Source organism: Ictalurus punctatus, chromosome 1 (assembly GCF_001660625.3).
Source record: "Ictalurus punctatus breed USDA103 chromosome 1, Coco_2.0, whole genome shotgun sequence".
NCBI lineage: Eukaryota > Metazoa > Chordata > Actinopteri > Siluriformes > Ictaluridae > Ictalurus > Ictalurus punctatus.
The window spans coordinates 38,496,568-38,514,067 of record NC_030416.2 but is presented as its reverse complement, the minus strand read 5'-3'; the positions used below and the strand labels follow the sequence as shown (position 1 = coordinate 38,514,067).

Below are 17,500 nucleotides of genomic sequence, written 5' to 3'. Positions count from 1 at the left end.
GCAAGAGAGTTTCCATGATGTGTGTGTTTCATTGTCCGTGTTTTATAGTGGAATGTTTAAGCGCTCTAAAGTTAGCATCAGAGGAGCCACGATTCACGGAAATGTACGTAGGTACACCATGTGCACAACTGTGATCGTGTGTGTATGTGTGTGTGTGTGTGTGTGTGTGTGTATGTGTGCGCACGCAGACAGGACTAAATGCACTTCATTCTTGTCTTAATAGGAGCTTGTGTGTGTGTGTGTGTGTGTGTGTGTATGTGTGTATGTAGTGGGGAGTTAGAAAGCCGACAGCCAAGAATATCTCTGTTTCCTGGACAAGAGTACATGTACACACACACACACACACACACACACACACACACACACACACACACACATACACACACATTTGATAACATTTGAACCCAGGAACCCACAGTGTGGTTCTAGAATCCAGAGTCAGTCAAATGAGTAAAATAAGAACCTTGAGGATTACAGATCCAAACCAGGGATTCCGTATCAGCACATATTACATATTATAGACAACCAGAACTCCAGTGATGAGTCTAGAACCAAATTCTAGAGCAACAATTCCTATTATACAATGTGCTGTTGTAGAGCCCATAGTGTGGTTCTATAATTCTATAGTAGGTGTTCTAGAATATTCAGTCTGCTTCTAGAATTCTCTGTGCTGTTCTAGAATAAACAGGAGGGGCCTGGGTTTCTACACTACCATGTGGTGTTATAGAAACCTTCGTATGGTTCTCTAATCCTTCAGTTTTACAATCTTCAGTGCAGTTTTATAATCATAGGTGATGTTCTAGAACCATCTTTACATTATTATTGCCCTCGGTGTGGCTCTAGAATTTGCGCTACAGTTCTAGAATCAACAGAGTTCTGAGTTTCTATACTTCCATGTGGTGTTATAGAAATCTTTGTACCTTCTGTTCTGTAATCCTAGGTGTTGGTTTAGGACCTTCAGTGTGGTTCTGTAATGCTAGATGATGCTCTAGATCAATGGTCACCAATCCTGTTCCTGGACATCTAGCTTCCTGAAGAGTTTAGATCCAACCTGACCATCTAATCACTGCTTTCAGAAGTTCCTGATCGACTAAAACAGGTGTAATAGATTTTGGTTGAAGGTAGATCTAAAAGAAGAGAGTTGGTGACCACTTGTCTAGAATCTTCTGTACAGTTCTACAGTCCTCTGTGAATTTAATTCATTCTAGAACTCTTTATGCAGTTCTAGATCCTAATCAGCAAGAAATCCAGAGTTCTGGATTTCTGTAAACCTATGTGCAATTATAGAATTATACTTATGGTGCTGTGATCCTCCATATTGTTCTAGAATATTCTTTACAGTTCTACAATCTTCTCTGTTGTTCTAGAATTCTCAGATTCCTTCTATATCATATGTGCTGCTATAGAATGGTTCTTGATTGTGTAGGTCGTATAGTGCACAGTCCTTTGTGTTCCTTTAGAACTGTTGTATAATCTTCAGGATGGGTGGATAATCCTCATTTACTACTGCTTTGGGATACAATATAGTCATTTCTACAGTGGACTGTTTAGGATGAAAGCTCAGCGGCAGATGAAGAATGACATAAATAAACAGGTTCTGACCGTTCACTCCACACGAAGGCACCTTCTGGAACCCATTATCCCAGGTGACATCGGGTCACGAGTGGAACTCGGGTTTTTAAAAACGGGTTTAGCGTTAGCATGACCATTGGGCACTTGTCTGATAACATCACTGTGTTGCTTCCCAGAACATTCAACAGAACAGTAGCTGATGGAAACACACAACAGTTCACTTTTTCTTTCCTCCTGGGTTCCCACCTGCTGTCCGATCCATCACCAGCTGTCAACAAGGTTCCTACAACACACACACACACACACACACACACACACACACACACACACACTGGTGGAGAAGTAACTGATTGGTTCCTGCTGATTGTTCGATGATGTCATGGCCAAGTCATTCATTTCTATTCATCTGCACTAAAGAGTGTGAGGAAATTGCACACACACACACACACACACACACACACACACACACACACACACACACACACACACACACACACATAGGGGTGCACATTCCAGCCTCACATTTCACTCTTCGGTTAATGAATGAATAGTGTTACCATGACAACTTGCTAAAAGCTAGGAGATTAAGAGCTGAGGAAAAAAAACAGACAGAAACAGAGAGACTCTGTGTGTGTGTGTGTGTGTGTGTGTGTGTGTGTGTGTGTGTGTGTGTGTGTGTGTGTGTGCACATGTTTGTACATCACATGCATGTTTGTTTTTAATTTACTTTATTTTTATATTGTATAATTGATTTTATTTGATATTAATGAACTGATCTGTCTGTCGCACTCTGCTAAAATTAGCATAGAGAACATTACACACTGAAAGGGTGCATGTTTACACACACACACACACACACACACAGTATTTGCAGTGGCTGTTTGTAAGCATATGAAGGGCTGCATTCTTTAGCCATGGTACAGACAGCCTGCCAGTCCACACACACACACACATACCAATTTATTAAAAACAAGATAGTGCCTCTTACAGAAATGGCCACATGGGTGCAGTTTAAAAGCACACACTGTATTTCTCATTAACAAGGATGTAATTATATCAGTCCATCTAAAAACAGGCCACAGTATCAAACACAATACAATATCAAACACGCTATAGCATCAAACAAAATACAATATCAAACACAATACAATATCAAACACCCTACAGTATCAAACACAATACAGTATCAAACACCCTACAGCATCAAACACAATACAGTATCAAACACAATACAATATGAAACACCCTACAGCATCAAACACAATACAGTATCAAACACAATACAGTATCAAACACAATACAGCATCAAACACAATACAGCATCAAACACCCGACAGTATCAAACACAATACAGCATCAAACACCCTACAGTATCAAACACAATACAGCATCAAACACCCGACAGTATCAAACACAATACAATATCAAACACCCTACAGTATCAAACACCCTACATCATCAAACACCCTACAGTACCAACCACAATACAGCATCAAACACAATACAGTATCAAACACCCTACAGTATCAACCACAATACAGCATCAAACACCCGACAGTATCAAACACAATACAATATCAAACACCCTACAGTATCAAACACAATACAATATCAAACACCCTACAGTATCAAACACCCTACATCATCAAACACCCTACAGTACCAACCACAATACAGCATCAAACACAATACAGTATCAAACACCCTACATCATCAAACACCCTACAGTACCAACCACAATACAGCATCAAACACAATACAGTATCAAACACCCGACATTATCAAACACAATACAGTATCAAACACCCGACATTATCAAACACAATACAGTATCAAACACAATACAGTATCAAACACCCTACAGCATCAACCACAATACAGTATCAAACACCTTACAGCATCAAACACAATACAGTATCAAACACCATACAATATCAAACACCCTACAATATCAAACACGCCGCAGTATCCATACCATATGTTAAGAAGAGTTTAAAACTAGCAAGGGATAGAATTTCGCCTGCACCAAACGCTTAACATACGTCATAATTAGTAGTGTGTAAAGTGATCATAGATCAAACCTTCGATGTGAGGGAAACGTCCATAAACTCACTGAAGTGGTCTTTTACAATAAAGCAAGGCCACAATACCATTTACATTCAACTCCATACACAATAATAAGAGGTTATTCCAGTCCACCTGAACAAATCAGCAATTACCATCCTCTACCTAATTAAAGCAGAACGTTGAGGACATCATTCTAACACACACACACACACACACAAACATCTACACCCCCATTCAGACCCTTAACACTCTACATACGTAATGAGCATTTTACTCCGTTTCCACTGGCAACCGCCAAAGCTATAAAAAAACTCCCACGCTTCCCCTTTTTCGTGTGTGTGTGTGTGTGTGTGTGTGTGAGTGAGATGAAAGGGCTGGGGGCGACAGAGAGATCTACATAGAAAACAAAGTCGTGAACGTGAAATGTTTCTCTGAGTGAGATGTTGGTTTATACAACACCACCATCTTGTGTTCACTTCTGTATATGACATGTATACTACATCACAGACCATACCAAGAATATTGATGCGCGTACACACACACACACACACACACACACACACACACACACACACACACACACAGACAAAGGTCCTCCTTCTAGGATCCTCTGTGTGGCCTCTATAATCTGATTGGTTGTTGGAAAAGACGAGGCATTAGTAGTGTGTATGTGTGTGTTACATTTCTCCATAAACAAACATGGATGACACAGCAGGTCAATCTACACCAGGTGCTTCTTCAGAAACCTTCAGGAGATCATCACATGGTCCAGAACGAATATCAAGACAGACTGAGTAGCATCTCAGTAATAGACGAGACTCTATGGGTAGTAATAAAAATATTAAAGCTCAGGAGAAAAAAGCTTATTTCACTGGTTTTGTTCACTCACAACCATTGGGTCATCTGAAGCTGTTATCTGAAATTAGCTCTGTTGGTATGCGAACAACACAAGCCTCTGCATGATGTCCCTTTGCTCCGTAAGCACATCATAGTGTTTATGGAAGTCAGGCACATGGTGATTCTGCATTAAATATGATGAAACCTTAAAATACGTCTTCTTTTCCCCCAAAGTAAAAGCGTCAGATGACCCATCGTGAATCTGGAAAGATTTACAGTTGTGTAGGTGTTCTGACTTCTCCAACTGACTCAATTTTCCTGCTTCAAAGTTGTGCCAGTATAGAAAGGAGTCCTCGCTTTCAGTCACAGTAAATGGAGAATGTTTTTGGTTCATTCGTGTGTTTGACTTAGCTAACATTAGATATGTATACAGTTCCATCCATCCCTCCATTTTCAGTATCACGTATCCTACCCAGGGTCACCCAGAGCCTGGAGCCTATCCCAGGGGACTCAGGGCACGAGGCAGCGGACACCCTGGACGGGGTTCCAATCCATCACAGGGCACAATCACATACTACAGACAATTTGTGATTCCAAACAGTCTACAGAGCATGTCTTTGGACTTGGGGAGGAAATTGGAGTATCACGGGGAGAATATGCAAACTCCACACACAAACGGCCGAGGTAGGATTTTAACTCCCTACCCCAGAGGTGCAAGAAAAACTTGCTAAATACTTTGCCACCGTGTCCCCATATATGCCCATTTTTAATTAGGGAAAACAGATTGAATTGACTAATTAAAATCTAACACGACATTTAGTGGTAATGATAATTATAAAGTGTCAGCAGAGATGCACTCAAACAGTTAGAGCAGATCAACAGTGAAAATATTGTTGTACACTTTTCTCTGACGGACAACAGGCGAGAGATTTGTGTAAGGACTATACTGAAATGTATTGTGTTATGTTTATTACTGTTTACTACCCCAAGGGATTGTGACTATGCATTACTGACAGGTCTGCTATTTTACAAGCCACTTATTTTCATTGATTTTGTTTTGTTTTTTCAGTCAGTTAATAATAGGTAATAAAAGCCCTGGGCAAATGGGTAGTTTGAATTCAATCCGAACTGGGGCTACTGGGACACTTCAGAGCAGGAATCCGGAGCGGAGGTGGGCTGTGATGAAATACTGTAAGGACGGAAGGTTTAATATCCCACTGACTGGTCGACATTCCCAATACTACAGTGTGTTTTTGGTTTCGATGGAGATTAGGATCTTTAATTTTTTCCATGTGTGCTGGATAAAACAACTAATTACAAGCAAAGATGCAATTAATAATCATCACATCTATCAAAATTATGCACTATAAAAGGCCTGTGTTATTTTTAAGTAGAATATACATTTGTTTGCACGTGCGCACACACAGACACACACACACACACTTACCCTGAAACACAGATGACTAAGTAGTTGTAGAGAGGAACCCATCTCCAGGAAAATACAAATATCTATGCAACTCTCCCTCATGTGTATTCAGACTGCAACTATCCAAACCTGTGTGTGTGTGTGTGTGTGTGTGTGTGTGTGTGTGTGTGTGTGTGTGTGTGTGTGTGTGTGTGTGTGTGTGTGTGTGTGTGTGTGTGTGTGTGTGTGTGTGTGTGTGGTTCCAATAAGACACCCGATGCTCTATTACAGAAGGTGAGCAGGTAATGAGGGCTCAACTTACACACTCCAAATAAAACATTTATAAACCTCTCATCAAGTGTGTGTGTGTTGAAAATAAAGTTCTCTCTCCATCTCTGTCTGTCACTAATTTTTTTTAACAAAACAGTGTCTAAAATACAGCGATGCTGATTTTACTCACAAATTTTCTCTTCAGCTTTCCTTTAGAGCCACGCCCCTGTGACTGGGCGGAGTCATACTCTGGCACACCCAGATGTCCGTCAACGGAAAGACTCTTTCGTAAATACGCAGCTCGGCTGTGCAACTGAGAGAATGGTGATTGTGAATGTGGGCGGAGCTTCACATCAGATCCCACCTGCTGTTCTTCACTTTCATTATCGTCTTCTAATCGCCATGCATAGTCTGAAACACACACACACACACACACACACAGGCCACTCTTTTAATGAAGCTACCTGCTGTGTTTGAAGTGTGTGTGTTTGATGAGTGTATTGAATGTGTGTGTGTGTGTGTTTGATGTGTGTATTAATGTGTGTGTGTGTGTGTGTGTGTGTGTGTGTGTGTGTGTGTGTTTGATGTGTGTATTGAATGTGTGTGTGTGTGTGTCTTGATGTGTGTATTGAATGGGTGTGTTTGATGTGTGTATTGAATGGGTGTGTTTGATGTGTGTATTGAATGGGTGTGTGTTTGATGTTTGTATTAAATATGTGTGTGTGTGTGTGTGTTTGATGTGTGTATTGAAAGTGTGTATTGAATATGTGTGTATGTGTATGTTTGATGTGTGTATTGAATGTGCGTGTGTGTGTGTGTGTGTGTGTGTGTGTGTTTGATGTGTGTATTGAATGTGCGTGTGTGTGTGTGTGTGTGTGTGTGTGTTTGATGTGTGTATTGAATGTGAATGTGAATGTGTGTGAGTTTGAATGTGCGTATTGAATGTGTGTGTGTTTGATGTGTGTATTGAATGTGTGTGTGTTTGATGTGCGTATTGAATGTGTGTGTGTTTGATGTGTGTATTGAATGTGTGTGTGTTTGATGTGCGTATTGAATGTGTGTGTTTGATGTGTGTATTGAATATGTGTGTGTTTGATGTGTGTATTGAATGTGTGTGTGTTGTGTGTATTGAATGTGTGTGGTTTATGTGTTAATTGAATGTGTATGTGCATGCTTAATGTGTGTATTCAATGTGTGTGTTTGATGTGTGTATTGAATGTGTGTGTGTTTGATGTGTGTATTGAATGTGTGTGTGTTTGTTGTGTGTATTGAATGTGTGTGTGTGTGTGTTTTATGTGTGCATTGAATGTGTATGTGTGTGTTTGATGTGTGTATAAATGTGTGTGTGTGTTTGATGTGTTTATTGAATGGGTGTGTGTTTGATGTGTGTATTGAATGGGTGTGTGTTTGATGTGTGTATTGAATGGGTGTGTGTTTGATGTGTGTACTGAATGTGTGTGTGTGTGTGTGTTTTATGTGTGCATTGAATGTGTATGTGTGTGTTTGATGTGTGTATTAAATGTGTGTGTGTTTGATGTGTGTATTGAATGTGTGTGTGTTTGATGCTTGGATTGAATCGGTGTGTGTTTGAAGTGTATTAAATGTGTATGTGAGTGTGTGTGTGTTTGATGTGTGCCCTGAATGTGTGTGTGTGTGTGTGTGTGTTTGATGTGTGTATTGAATGTGTGTATTGAATGTGTGTGTGTTTGATGTTTGCATTGAATGGGTGTGTGTGTTTGATGTGTGTACTGAATGTGTGTGTGTGTGTGTTTGATGTGTGTATTGAATGTGTGTGTGAGTGTGTGTGTGTGTGTGTGTGTGTTTGATGTGTGTATTGAATGTGTGTGTGAGTGTGTGTGTGTGTGTGTGTGTGTGTGTGTGTGTTTGATGTGTGTATTGAATGGGTGTGTGATTCATGTGTGTATTGAATGTGTGTGTTTGATGTGTGTGTGTGTTTGATGTGTATTTGATGTGTGTATTGAATGGGTGTGTGTTTGTGTGTAGTCAATGGGTGTGTTTGTTGTGTGTACTGAATGTGTGTGTGTGTGTGTTTGATGTGTGTATTGAATGTGTGTGTGTGTCTGATGTGTGTATTGAATGTGTGTGTGTGTCTGATGTGTGTATTGAATGTGTGTGTGTTTGATGTGTGTACTGAATGTGTGTATGTGTGTGTGTGTTTGATGTGTGTATTGAATGGGTGTGTGTTTGTGGGTTTGATGTGTGTATTGAATGCGCGTGTGTTTGATGTGTGTTTTGAGTGTGTGTGTGTGTGTGTGTATTGAATGTGTGTGTGTGTGTGTTTGATGTGTGTATTGTGTGTGTGTCTGTGTGTGTTTGATGTGTGTATTGAATGTGTGTCTTTCACTCACACACTCTACTGCTGCTGGTGACAGTAGTTGCTTAGCAACCAATGTGGGGAAAATTATGGGGACTTTTAGTTCTTTAGGAAAAAGGACAACCCAGAGAGAGTGAGTGAGAGAGAGAGAGAGATGTGTGAGAAAAAGACAGAGAGAGAGACAGAGAGAGAGAGAGAGAGAAAGAAAGCAGGAATACTGAGAAAACTTTTGTGATATAAAACTAATGATGCGACATGAAAGAGATCAGTGGAACAGGAAGAGTATACTGGCCATAAATGTCATTGAATTGGTAAACCTGCTCATGGACCACATGCAGCTCCATTGTGTATTGAGTTTCATGTCACACAACGTTAGTGTGCTCTCAGTGTTAGTGTCTTCTCAGTGTTAGTGTCCTCTCAGTGTTAGTGTCCTCTCAGTGTTAGTGTCCTCTCAGTGTTAGTGTCCTCTCTGTGTTAGTGTCCTCTCAGTGTTAGTGTCCTCTCTGTGTTAGTGTCCTCTCAGTGTTAGTGTCCTCTCGGTGTTAGTGTCCTCTCAGTGTTAGTGTCCTCTCAGTGTTAGTGTCTTCTCAGTGTTAGTGTCCTCTCAGTGTTAGTGACCCAGTGTTAGTGTCCTCTCAGTGTTAGTGACCCAGTGTTAGTGTCCTCTCAGTGTTAGTGTCCTCTCAGTGTTAGTGTCCTCTCAGTGTTAGTGACCCAGTGTTAGTGTCCTCTCAGTGTTAGTGTCCTCTCGGTGTTAGCGTCCTCTCTGTGTTAGTGTCCTCTCAGTGTTAGTGACCCAGTGTTAGTGTCCTCTCGGTGTTAGTGTCTTCTCAGTGTTAGTGTCCTCTCAGTGTTAGTGACCCAGTGTTAGTGTCCTCTCAGTGTTAGTGACCCAGTGTTAGTGTCCTCTCAGTGTTAGTGACCCAGTGTTAGTGTCCTCTCAGTGTTAGTGTCCTCTCAGTGTTAGTGACCCAGTGTTAGTGTCCTCTCAGTGTTAGTGTCCTCTCGGTGTTAGTGTCCTCTCAGTGTTAGTGTCCTCTCAGTGTTAGTGACCCAGTGTTAGTGTCCTCTCAGTGTTAGTGTCCTCTCGGTGTTAGTGTCCTCTCAGTGTTAGTGTCCTCTCAGTGTTAGTGACCCAGTGTTAGTGTCCTCTCAGTGTTAGTGACCCAGTGTTAGTGTCCTCTCAGTGTTAGTGTCCTCTCGGTGTTAGTGTCCTCTCTGTGTTAGTGTCCTCTCAGTGTTAGTGACCCAGTGTTAGTGTCCTCTCGGTGTTAGTGTCCTCTCTGTGTTAGTGTCCTCTCAGTGTTAGTGACCCAGTGTTAGTGTCCTCTCAGTGTTAGTGTCCTCTCGGTGTTAGTGTCCTCTCGGTGTTAGTGTCTTCTCAGTGTTAGTGACCCAGTGTTAGTGACCTCTCAGTGTTAGTGACCTCTCAGTGTTAGTGTCTTCTCAGTGTTAGTGACCCAGTGTTAGTGTCCTCTCGGTGTTAGTGTCTTCTCAGTGTTAGTGACCCAGTGTTAGTGACCTCTCAGTGTTAGTGACCTCTCAGTGTTAGTGTCTTCTCAGTGTTAGTGACCCAGTGTTAGTGACCTCTCAGTGTTAGTGACCTCTCAGTGTTAGTGGCCTCTCAGTGTTAGTGACCTCTCAGTGTTAGTGTCCTCTCAGTGTTAGTGACCCAGTGTTAGTGTCCTCTCAGTGTTAGTGACCCAGTGTTAGTGTCCTCTCGGTGTTAGTGTCCTCTCGGTGTTAGTGTGCTCTCGGTGTTAGTGTCCTCTCAGTGTTAGTGACCCAGTGTTAGTGTCCTCTCGGTGTTAGTGTGCTCTCGGTGTTAGTGTCCTCTCGGTGTTAGTGTCCTCTCAGTGTTAGTGACCCAGTGTTAGTGTCCTCTCGGTGTTAGTGTGCTCTCGGTGTTAGTGTCCTCTCGGTGTTAGTGTCCTCTCGGTGTTAGTGACCTCTCGGTGTTAGTGTCTTCTCGGTGTTAGTGACCTCTCGGTGTTAGTGTCCTCTCGGTGTTAGTGTCCTCTCGGTGTTAGTGTCCTCTCAGTGTTAGTGACCCAGTGTTAGTGACCTCTCAGTGTTAGTGACCCAGTGTTAGTGACCTCTCAGTGTTAGTGACCCAGTGTTAGTGTCCTCTCAGTGTTAGTGACCCAGTGTTAGTGTCCTCTCGGTGTTAGTGTCCTCTCGGTGTTAGTGTGCTCTCGGTGTTAGTGACCTCTCGGTGTTAGTGTCCTCTCGGTGTTAGTGTCCTCTCGGTGTTAGTGTCCTCTCAGTGTTAGTGACCTCTCAGTGTTAGTGACCCAGTGTTAGTGACCTCTCAGTGCCACCTCTGCAGATCCAGTGCAGACCAGAGAAGAGTAGAGCCAAGGGGCAGTGAAATCCATTGGGACAGTCATCTTGTTAGTTCCACCCATTGGAACAGGTCCAGGGTGATGTAGCAGTTGTGCTCAAGACTAACCACTCCAGTTCCACCATTGGCATTCCAGTGACTGCTCTACTCAATGGATAGACCTATCTGATGTTGTTGATCCCGAGGGTGCAAATGGGATTCAAAGAGACAATTCTTTGGCCTGGGGCTCAAAGTCTGAAAATAGTACCATTTTGTAACTTAAGTCTCATTTAAAAAGACTTACTAAGTCTTTTAGTAAAGGATTTTAGTCTTTGCTAGCTAACTGCTAGAAAAATAGTGAGTTCCACCACTAAAGCTAGATTTTATTTAATTTATTCATTATATCTATATACACTTTTCTCTTTCTCCCGCTTCTTTTTTCCTCTTTGAGGCAAGACCCCAATAAAAATCATCTATCAGGACGAAGCCCCTTTTCAAGTTATCTTGCCCATCAGTGGTTCTGAGAAGCTTCTCACATATTGGTATTTCCATGGACATTTCCACAGTCATCCAAACAACTGCCTGCACTGTCCTGTATCTATACCCCAGGTGAGATGCCACCAAAAGGTCGAGACTATTAACGAATCAGTAAAGGTACTGTACAACCCCTGGAAGCCATCAATGCTTGCACTTACACTAGCCTTAAGAAGACCGTACATCAGGGCTAATCTAAAGAACTATTGAGGACAGCCACAGCAAAGACCCCCACTGTATTCTGGTGTTCTGCGTTTTTCATGTAAGAGATAAGGATGTGTAAGGACCATGCAGTACCTGCAGGGGGCAGTGTGCAGGCGGTGAGGTGGGTGGGGCTAGATGCCAATTGGGAGCAGGGCTCACTTCTGCCAATCAGCTGAGAGTTCTGGTGCAAGCGGCCCACGATGGGAGACTGAGGGATGCTGGGTAATGTTCTAGACTTGGACAGCAGGGGTCTCTGCAGACGCCGCTCCAATGACCTGCGACAAATAATGAAAAATTGATCACTTCCTCCGCTGGGGATGCAAATGTTTGCAAATGCGTATTATAGAAATAAAACAAATTAGTCAATAATTTACCACCAAGCCTAAAACATCAAACAAATTAGCGCTGCATGTAAGCTACGAGTTGTTTAATGAACAAAAAATATGTTAACCTAAGAAATGTAACATACAGCTACAAGTATAGATCATCAGGAACAGCGGGGAGGGGGGGGGGGCATGAAGAGTCTGCAGTTTAATATACAACATGTAGTGATATTAATTATACAAAATCTGTACTGTATCATCTACAGAAACATTTCACACACTCTCCACAACAAAGAATTTCATCTGTAACGTACAAGTATGTGCGTGTGTGTGTGTGTGTGTGTGTGTGTGTGTGTGTGTGTCTGTGTGTGTGTGTATTGCACATTCCCTTGATATACATACGCAAATACATCAACAAACACACATGCACATCTCATTCACAAACCTTCCATCATCCATATGTGTCTAATATAAGCACACACACACACACACACACACACACACACACACACACAAACTCAGATACAACCCATATATGGTACATACACACACCCATAAACATTCTTTATCTCTCACACACACACTGAATCGTACCTGGCCTCAGCTGCACTACAGCAATAGCTTCCACTGCGGCGTCCATCTCTCCGATTAATCAGCTTCCCAAAACTCGCCATTATATGTCTATGTGTATGTGTGTGTGTGTGTGTGTGTGTGTGTGTGGGTGTGTGCGTGTGTGTGTGTGTGTGTAACAATGTTCTCCGTATGTCAGGCTGTGAATGCTTTCTTCCATCAGTCCACAATTCACCTGAGTATCATTCTCATTCCCTCACTCTCTCTCTCGCTCTCCCTCTCTCTCAGCCTGCAGCATAAATAGAGCGAGAGGAGTTGTCTGCATCACGCACGCACAGACACACAGACACACACACACATACACACACACACACACACACACACAAATATACACGATAAAGCCAAAAATAGCAATGTTAGTAACTGCCTCAACACACTCCGCCGCAATGTGAGAGAGCGTGCGCACGAGAGAGAGAGAGACAGAGAGAGAGAGAGCTCCTCTAAGTTCACTTCGATAATGATAAGAGACAGTGCAGTTGCCAGATGCCCTTAGTGGAAAATCCCCCTTCATAAAATACTGAAAACTGAAAGATGGAACATCGATAGAGAGCAAAAGGGACATTCTCGCTTTCTCTGTCTCTCTCTCTGTCTCTCTCTCTCTCTCTGTTAGTCTGTGGGGATGAAATAGATTGCATATCTGGGACATTATATTTATGATTGCATAAATCACTACTCCTCATCTCACTGTTGGTGAAACTGAGAAACCTTGACAACTGAATGAATCTAAAAAAAAAAACAGTATAAAGAACCAGATATCATTTTTAGATTCATTCATTTGTCGAGGTTTCTCAGTTTCACACACACACACACACACACACACACACACACACACACACAACATAGAGACTGAGGACCAGCATTAGTAGACTGTAAACACCAGCAGTGAGATGAGGAGTAGTAACATAATGCATATTCATAGAGATGCACCGCCACATCAAGATCTTGTGATCTTACATGATGATGCATGTAATCTTGATGTAATTCTGGACAACAAACTACATTATATGGCCAAAAGTATGTGCACCCCTGACCGTCACACCCACACAGTATGAGCGTGTTGAACATACCATTCCAGATTTATTCCTCCTTTGCTGTTAATGCACTCCACTCTTCTGGGAACGCTCTCCACTAGATTTTGGGGCGTGGCTGTGGGGATTAGTGATCATTCAGCTACAAGAGCATTAGTGAGGTTGAGGTCAGGTGCTGATGAAGATGTGAGGAGACTCCAGTTCCAGTTCATCCCAAAGGTGTTCAGTTGGGTTGAGGTCAGGGTTCTGTGCAGGAAACTCGAGTTCTTCTACCTCCTTCCAACCTTCACACACCACATCTTCATGTAGCTCGCTTTGTGCACTGTGTGTCTCGCTGGAACAGTGTTTGGGTTCTTCTTAGTTCCAGTGAAGGGAAACTATAACGCTACAGCGTACAGAGACGCGCTATACAACTGTGTGCTTCAGACTTTGTGGTAACAGTTTGGGGAAAAACCACATATGGGTTTGATGATCAGGGGTGCACATACTTTTGGTGTATCTTTCTCTCCTTACATCACTAAACTGACTTGGGCATACATGCTTCTCCTCTACAACATCAGGAGGATCTGATGATTTCTTTTTTTCTTTTCCTCTACGTTCTATTTTGTTACTTGTGACACCACCCACTAGTGAACACATATGTTACATGCAGGTATGTTGGCAGACACCACGGCTCTTGGTAGAAGTGTTGTGTGTATACTCAGCCCACACAATATGACAGCTTTAAGAAGGGACAGCTTTAAGGGATATTAGGAGCATCTCCCCTACTGGATGCTTCTCTCCCTTGATCTCACCAGAGGCTGACTGACTGATGTCGCAATGACCTTGCATAACAAGATAATGAAGTTAAGAGCTCCATTATGAGTTAAATATGATGACACAAGAGTAGAGGTATATATAGCTAGCACTAATGAATCAATCACATTTTACCAGAATGACTGTATGACATGGTGAAAGAAGGATCCCAGGCATGAAATCAAAGGAGTTGCTATGTGAAGGTAGATCCTTCAAGGTATCATGGAAGGGAGGGGTATCTGAATCTCAACTGGGGTTTCCCAGGGGTCAGTTCTGCTCTTTTCTATTTATACTACATCTCTGGGACCTGTGATTGAGTCTTATGGCTTCTCATATCATTTCTATGCTGATGACACCCAGCTCTATTTGTCCTTCAAGCCTGAAGATCCATCCATCTCAGAATGCATCTCCGCCTGCCTGTCTGACATCTCAGACTAGATGAAGGAACACCACCTTAAGTGCAACTTGGCAAAAATGGAGCTTCTAGTCATCCCTGCCTGCTCCTCAATCAACCACAACCTCCCCTTTTTTTTCCCAAAACTCTTGAAAGAGCCGTTTTTAATCAACTCTCAAATTTTCTCACACAGAGCAACCTCCTGGACACCAAGCAGTCTGGCTTCAAGAGCAACCACTCCACGGAGACTGCTCTGCTTTCCGTCACTGAAGCCTTACGACTAGCAAGAGCAACCTCTAGATCATCTGTCCTCATCCTACTCCACCTCTCTGCTGCTTTCGACACTGTGAACCATCAGATTCTCCTGTCAACTCTCTCCAGCCTGGGCATCACTGGAACGGTTCTGCACTGGGTGGAATCCTATCGCTCTGACAGATCCTTCAAGGTATCATGGAGGGGAGGTATTTCTGAAACTCAGCAACTCACAACTGGCCTTCCACAGGGGTCGGTTCTGGGTCCACTCCTCTTTTCTATCTACACCACATCTCTAGGGCAGGTGATTGAGCCTCATGGCTTCTCATATCATTGCTATGCTGATGACACCCAGCTCCATTTGTCCTTCCAGCCTGACGATCCATCCGTCTCTGCACGCATCTCTGCTTGCCTTTCGGACATCTCGGTCTGGATGAAGGAAAACCATCTTAAACTTAACCTGGCAAAATCTGAGCTTCTCGTGATCCCAGCCTGTCCCTCAATCAACCACAACCTCACTGTACACCTCGGCTCACTCACACTCATGCCAACCAGGACGGCCAGGAACCTTGGGGTGATTCTTGATGACGGCTTGACCTTTACAGACCACATCTCAGCAACTGCAAGGTCCTGTAGGTTCATCCTTTACAACATCAAGAAAATCCGACCTTACCTCACCGAACAGGCTACACAGATTCTAGTCCAGGCTCTTGTTATCTCAAAACTGGACCACTGCAACTGACTGCTTTCAGGCCTCCCAGCCAGCTCCATCAAACCCCTTGAGATGATTCAGAATGCTGCAGCACACCTCATCTTCAACCAGCCCAAGAGAACCCATGTCACACCCCTCTTCATCTCCCTCCACTGGCTTCCTGTAGCTGCCCGCATCAAATTCAAGGCCTTGATGCTCACCTACAAGACCTTGTCTGGAACAGCACCCTCCTACCTCTTACCCTCCTACCTTCCTGAAGGCCTACGTTCCCTCTCGCAATCTGCGATCGATTAGCGACCGACGTTTAGCGGTTCCAACTCAGCGTGGCGCAAAGTCCCTTTCCAGAACCTTCACACTAACTGTTCCTCAGTGGTGGAATGAACTTCCAATCTCAATCCGGACCGCAGAATCTCTCACCATCTTCAAAAAACAGCTAAAGTCCCACCTCTTCCATGAACACCTAACCAACTCATAAAAAAAAAATAAATGAATAAATAAAAAATAAAAATTGCACTTACACCTCTACTCTGCACTTTGCTTCTTCTGGAATTCAATTAATGGATCTTGTACAGTAGCACTACTTGTATTGTTCTCTGCTTGATATATCACTTGCTTGTATTTGCTCATTTGTAAGTCGCTTTGGATAAAAGCGTCTGCTGAATGAATACATGTAAATATGACTGTAATTGGCACATGTAACAAAGGCACAGACATGAGCCTCTACACCTTAAACAAGTCCAGGGTCTGTCTTGTGGATCCTCATACTGTACCTACCAGACCATAGTCTATATACCCCAGAGAAGAGTCCATAGTGTCTGTCAGGGGCCATTTAGTACAGCAGGTTCTTATTGTCCTTATTGTCAGTGCATACAGCTACAGGTTGTTTTGTCACTTTTAGCCAGTGGTTCCTTTTTACCAAGATGAGTCTGATATGTAAAGTCTTTCTCTCCATATGGAAGTGATGAACTGAGTAGAAGGTGCATGTTTGAGGATTATTTAAGGAAAAGAAAAGTCAGTTAGGGAAGCGCCAGTCTAGAAGGTCCAGGTTAACTGACCCTGCAATTGAGAGCACTGGAATTTATTTTTAAATTTAGTGTGCCATAATTCCAGGGTTCATCCAGCTGTTTCTGTCTGGTCAAAGCCTGTTCATGTGTCACTACCGTTGCTCAATTACTCACTGAATATAAGATGTATATGAAAGTAAAAGAGGAAAACACTGAACATTACTCTACATTCAACAAAGCAACATTTTCTATGCATGTGTTTGACGCAGAGTTGTTATTTACCCATTTATGAATGCAGCTTATATAATAATACATTTCAGCCCAAAGACGGCTTTTCTTTAGCTGACAATATTTAGCAACATAGTACATGTTGTGAGATTATAGGACTATAACAATATCAACAATAAGGTGCAATAAACTAGTATACACGTGTTACACAACTAAAATAAGCGATACCGAAAAAACTGTCTGAATATGTTCATTCAGCCACACAAAAACTTTGGTTCAAATACACACAAATAAAGCAGAGCTAACTTCTGCTCTATGCAAAAGTGCTCAGACAAATGGCAGGAGATCATATCTAGTTATTATAGTATGAAAATTTAATAAAGGTTCATTATTGTGTTATGAAAATTTAATAAAAGCTCTGTGACCATGCTAGCTCGACATTTAGATCCTAGATTAACAACAAGGTCAGGCATCAATTGTCACTAAAGAGAAATACACATCTATGCAATTACCATGGCTCCCCCATCCACACACACCTTTTCCAAATTGATTTGCACTCAATCAGTGACATTCAGCAGCTTTGAACG

General features: G+C 42.4%; 1 protein-coding gene across 3 annotated transcripts in view; it reads right to left on the bottom strand.

Annotated features, from left to right (window-relative positions):
* LOC108272270 (ankyrin repeat and fibronectin type-III domain-containing protein 1) overlaps nt 1-17,500 on the bottom strand; it is a 75,280-nt gene that overhangs the window by 48,038 nt on the left and 9,742 nt on the right. For 2 of the 3 annotated variants that reach the window (XM_017480620.3, XM_017480715.3), the window contains exons 3-4: nt 11,641-11,822; nt 6,342-6,562 (exon numbers count right to left, since the gene is read on the bottom strand). In XM_017480620.3, coding sequence (XP_017336109.1) covers nt 6,342-6,562; nt 11,641-11,822 — 403 coding nt within the window. Of the gene's footprint in view, nt 1-6,341; nt 6,563-11,640; nt 11,823-12,464; nt 12,985-17,500 lie in introns of those variants that run through there. The other variant, XM_053684857.1, reaches the window with a different exon arrangement.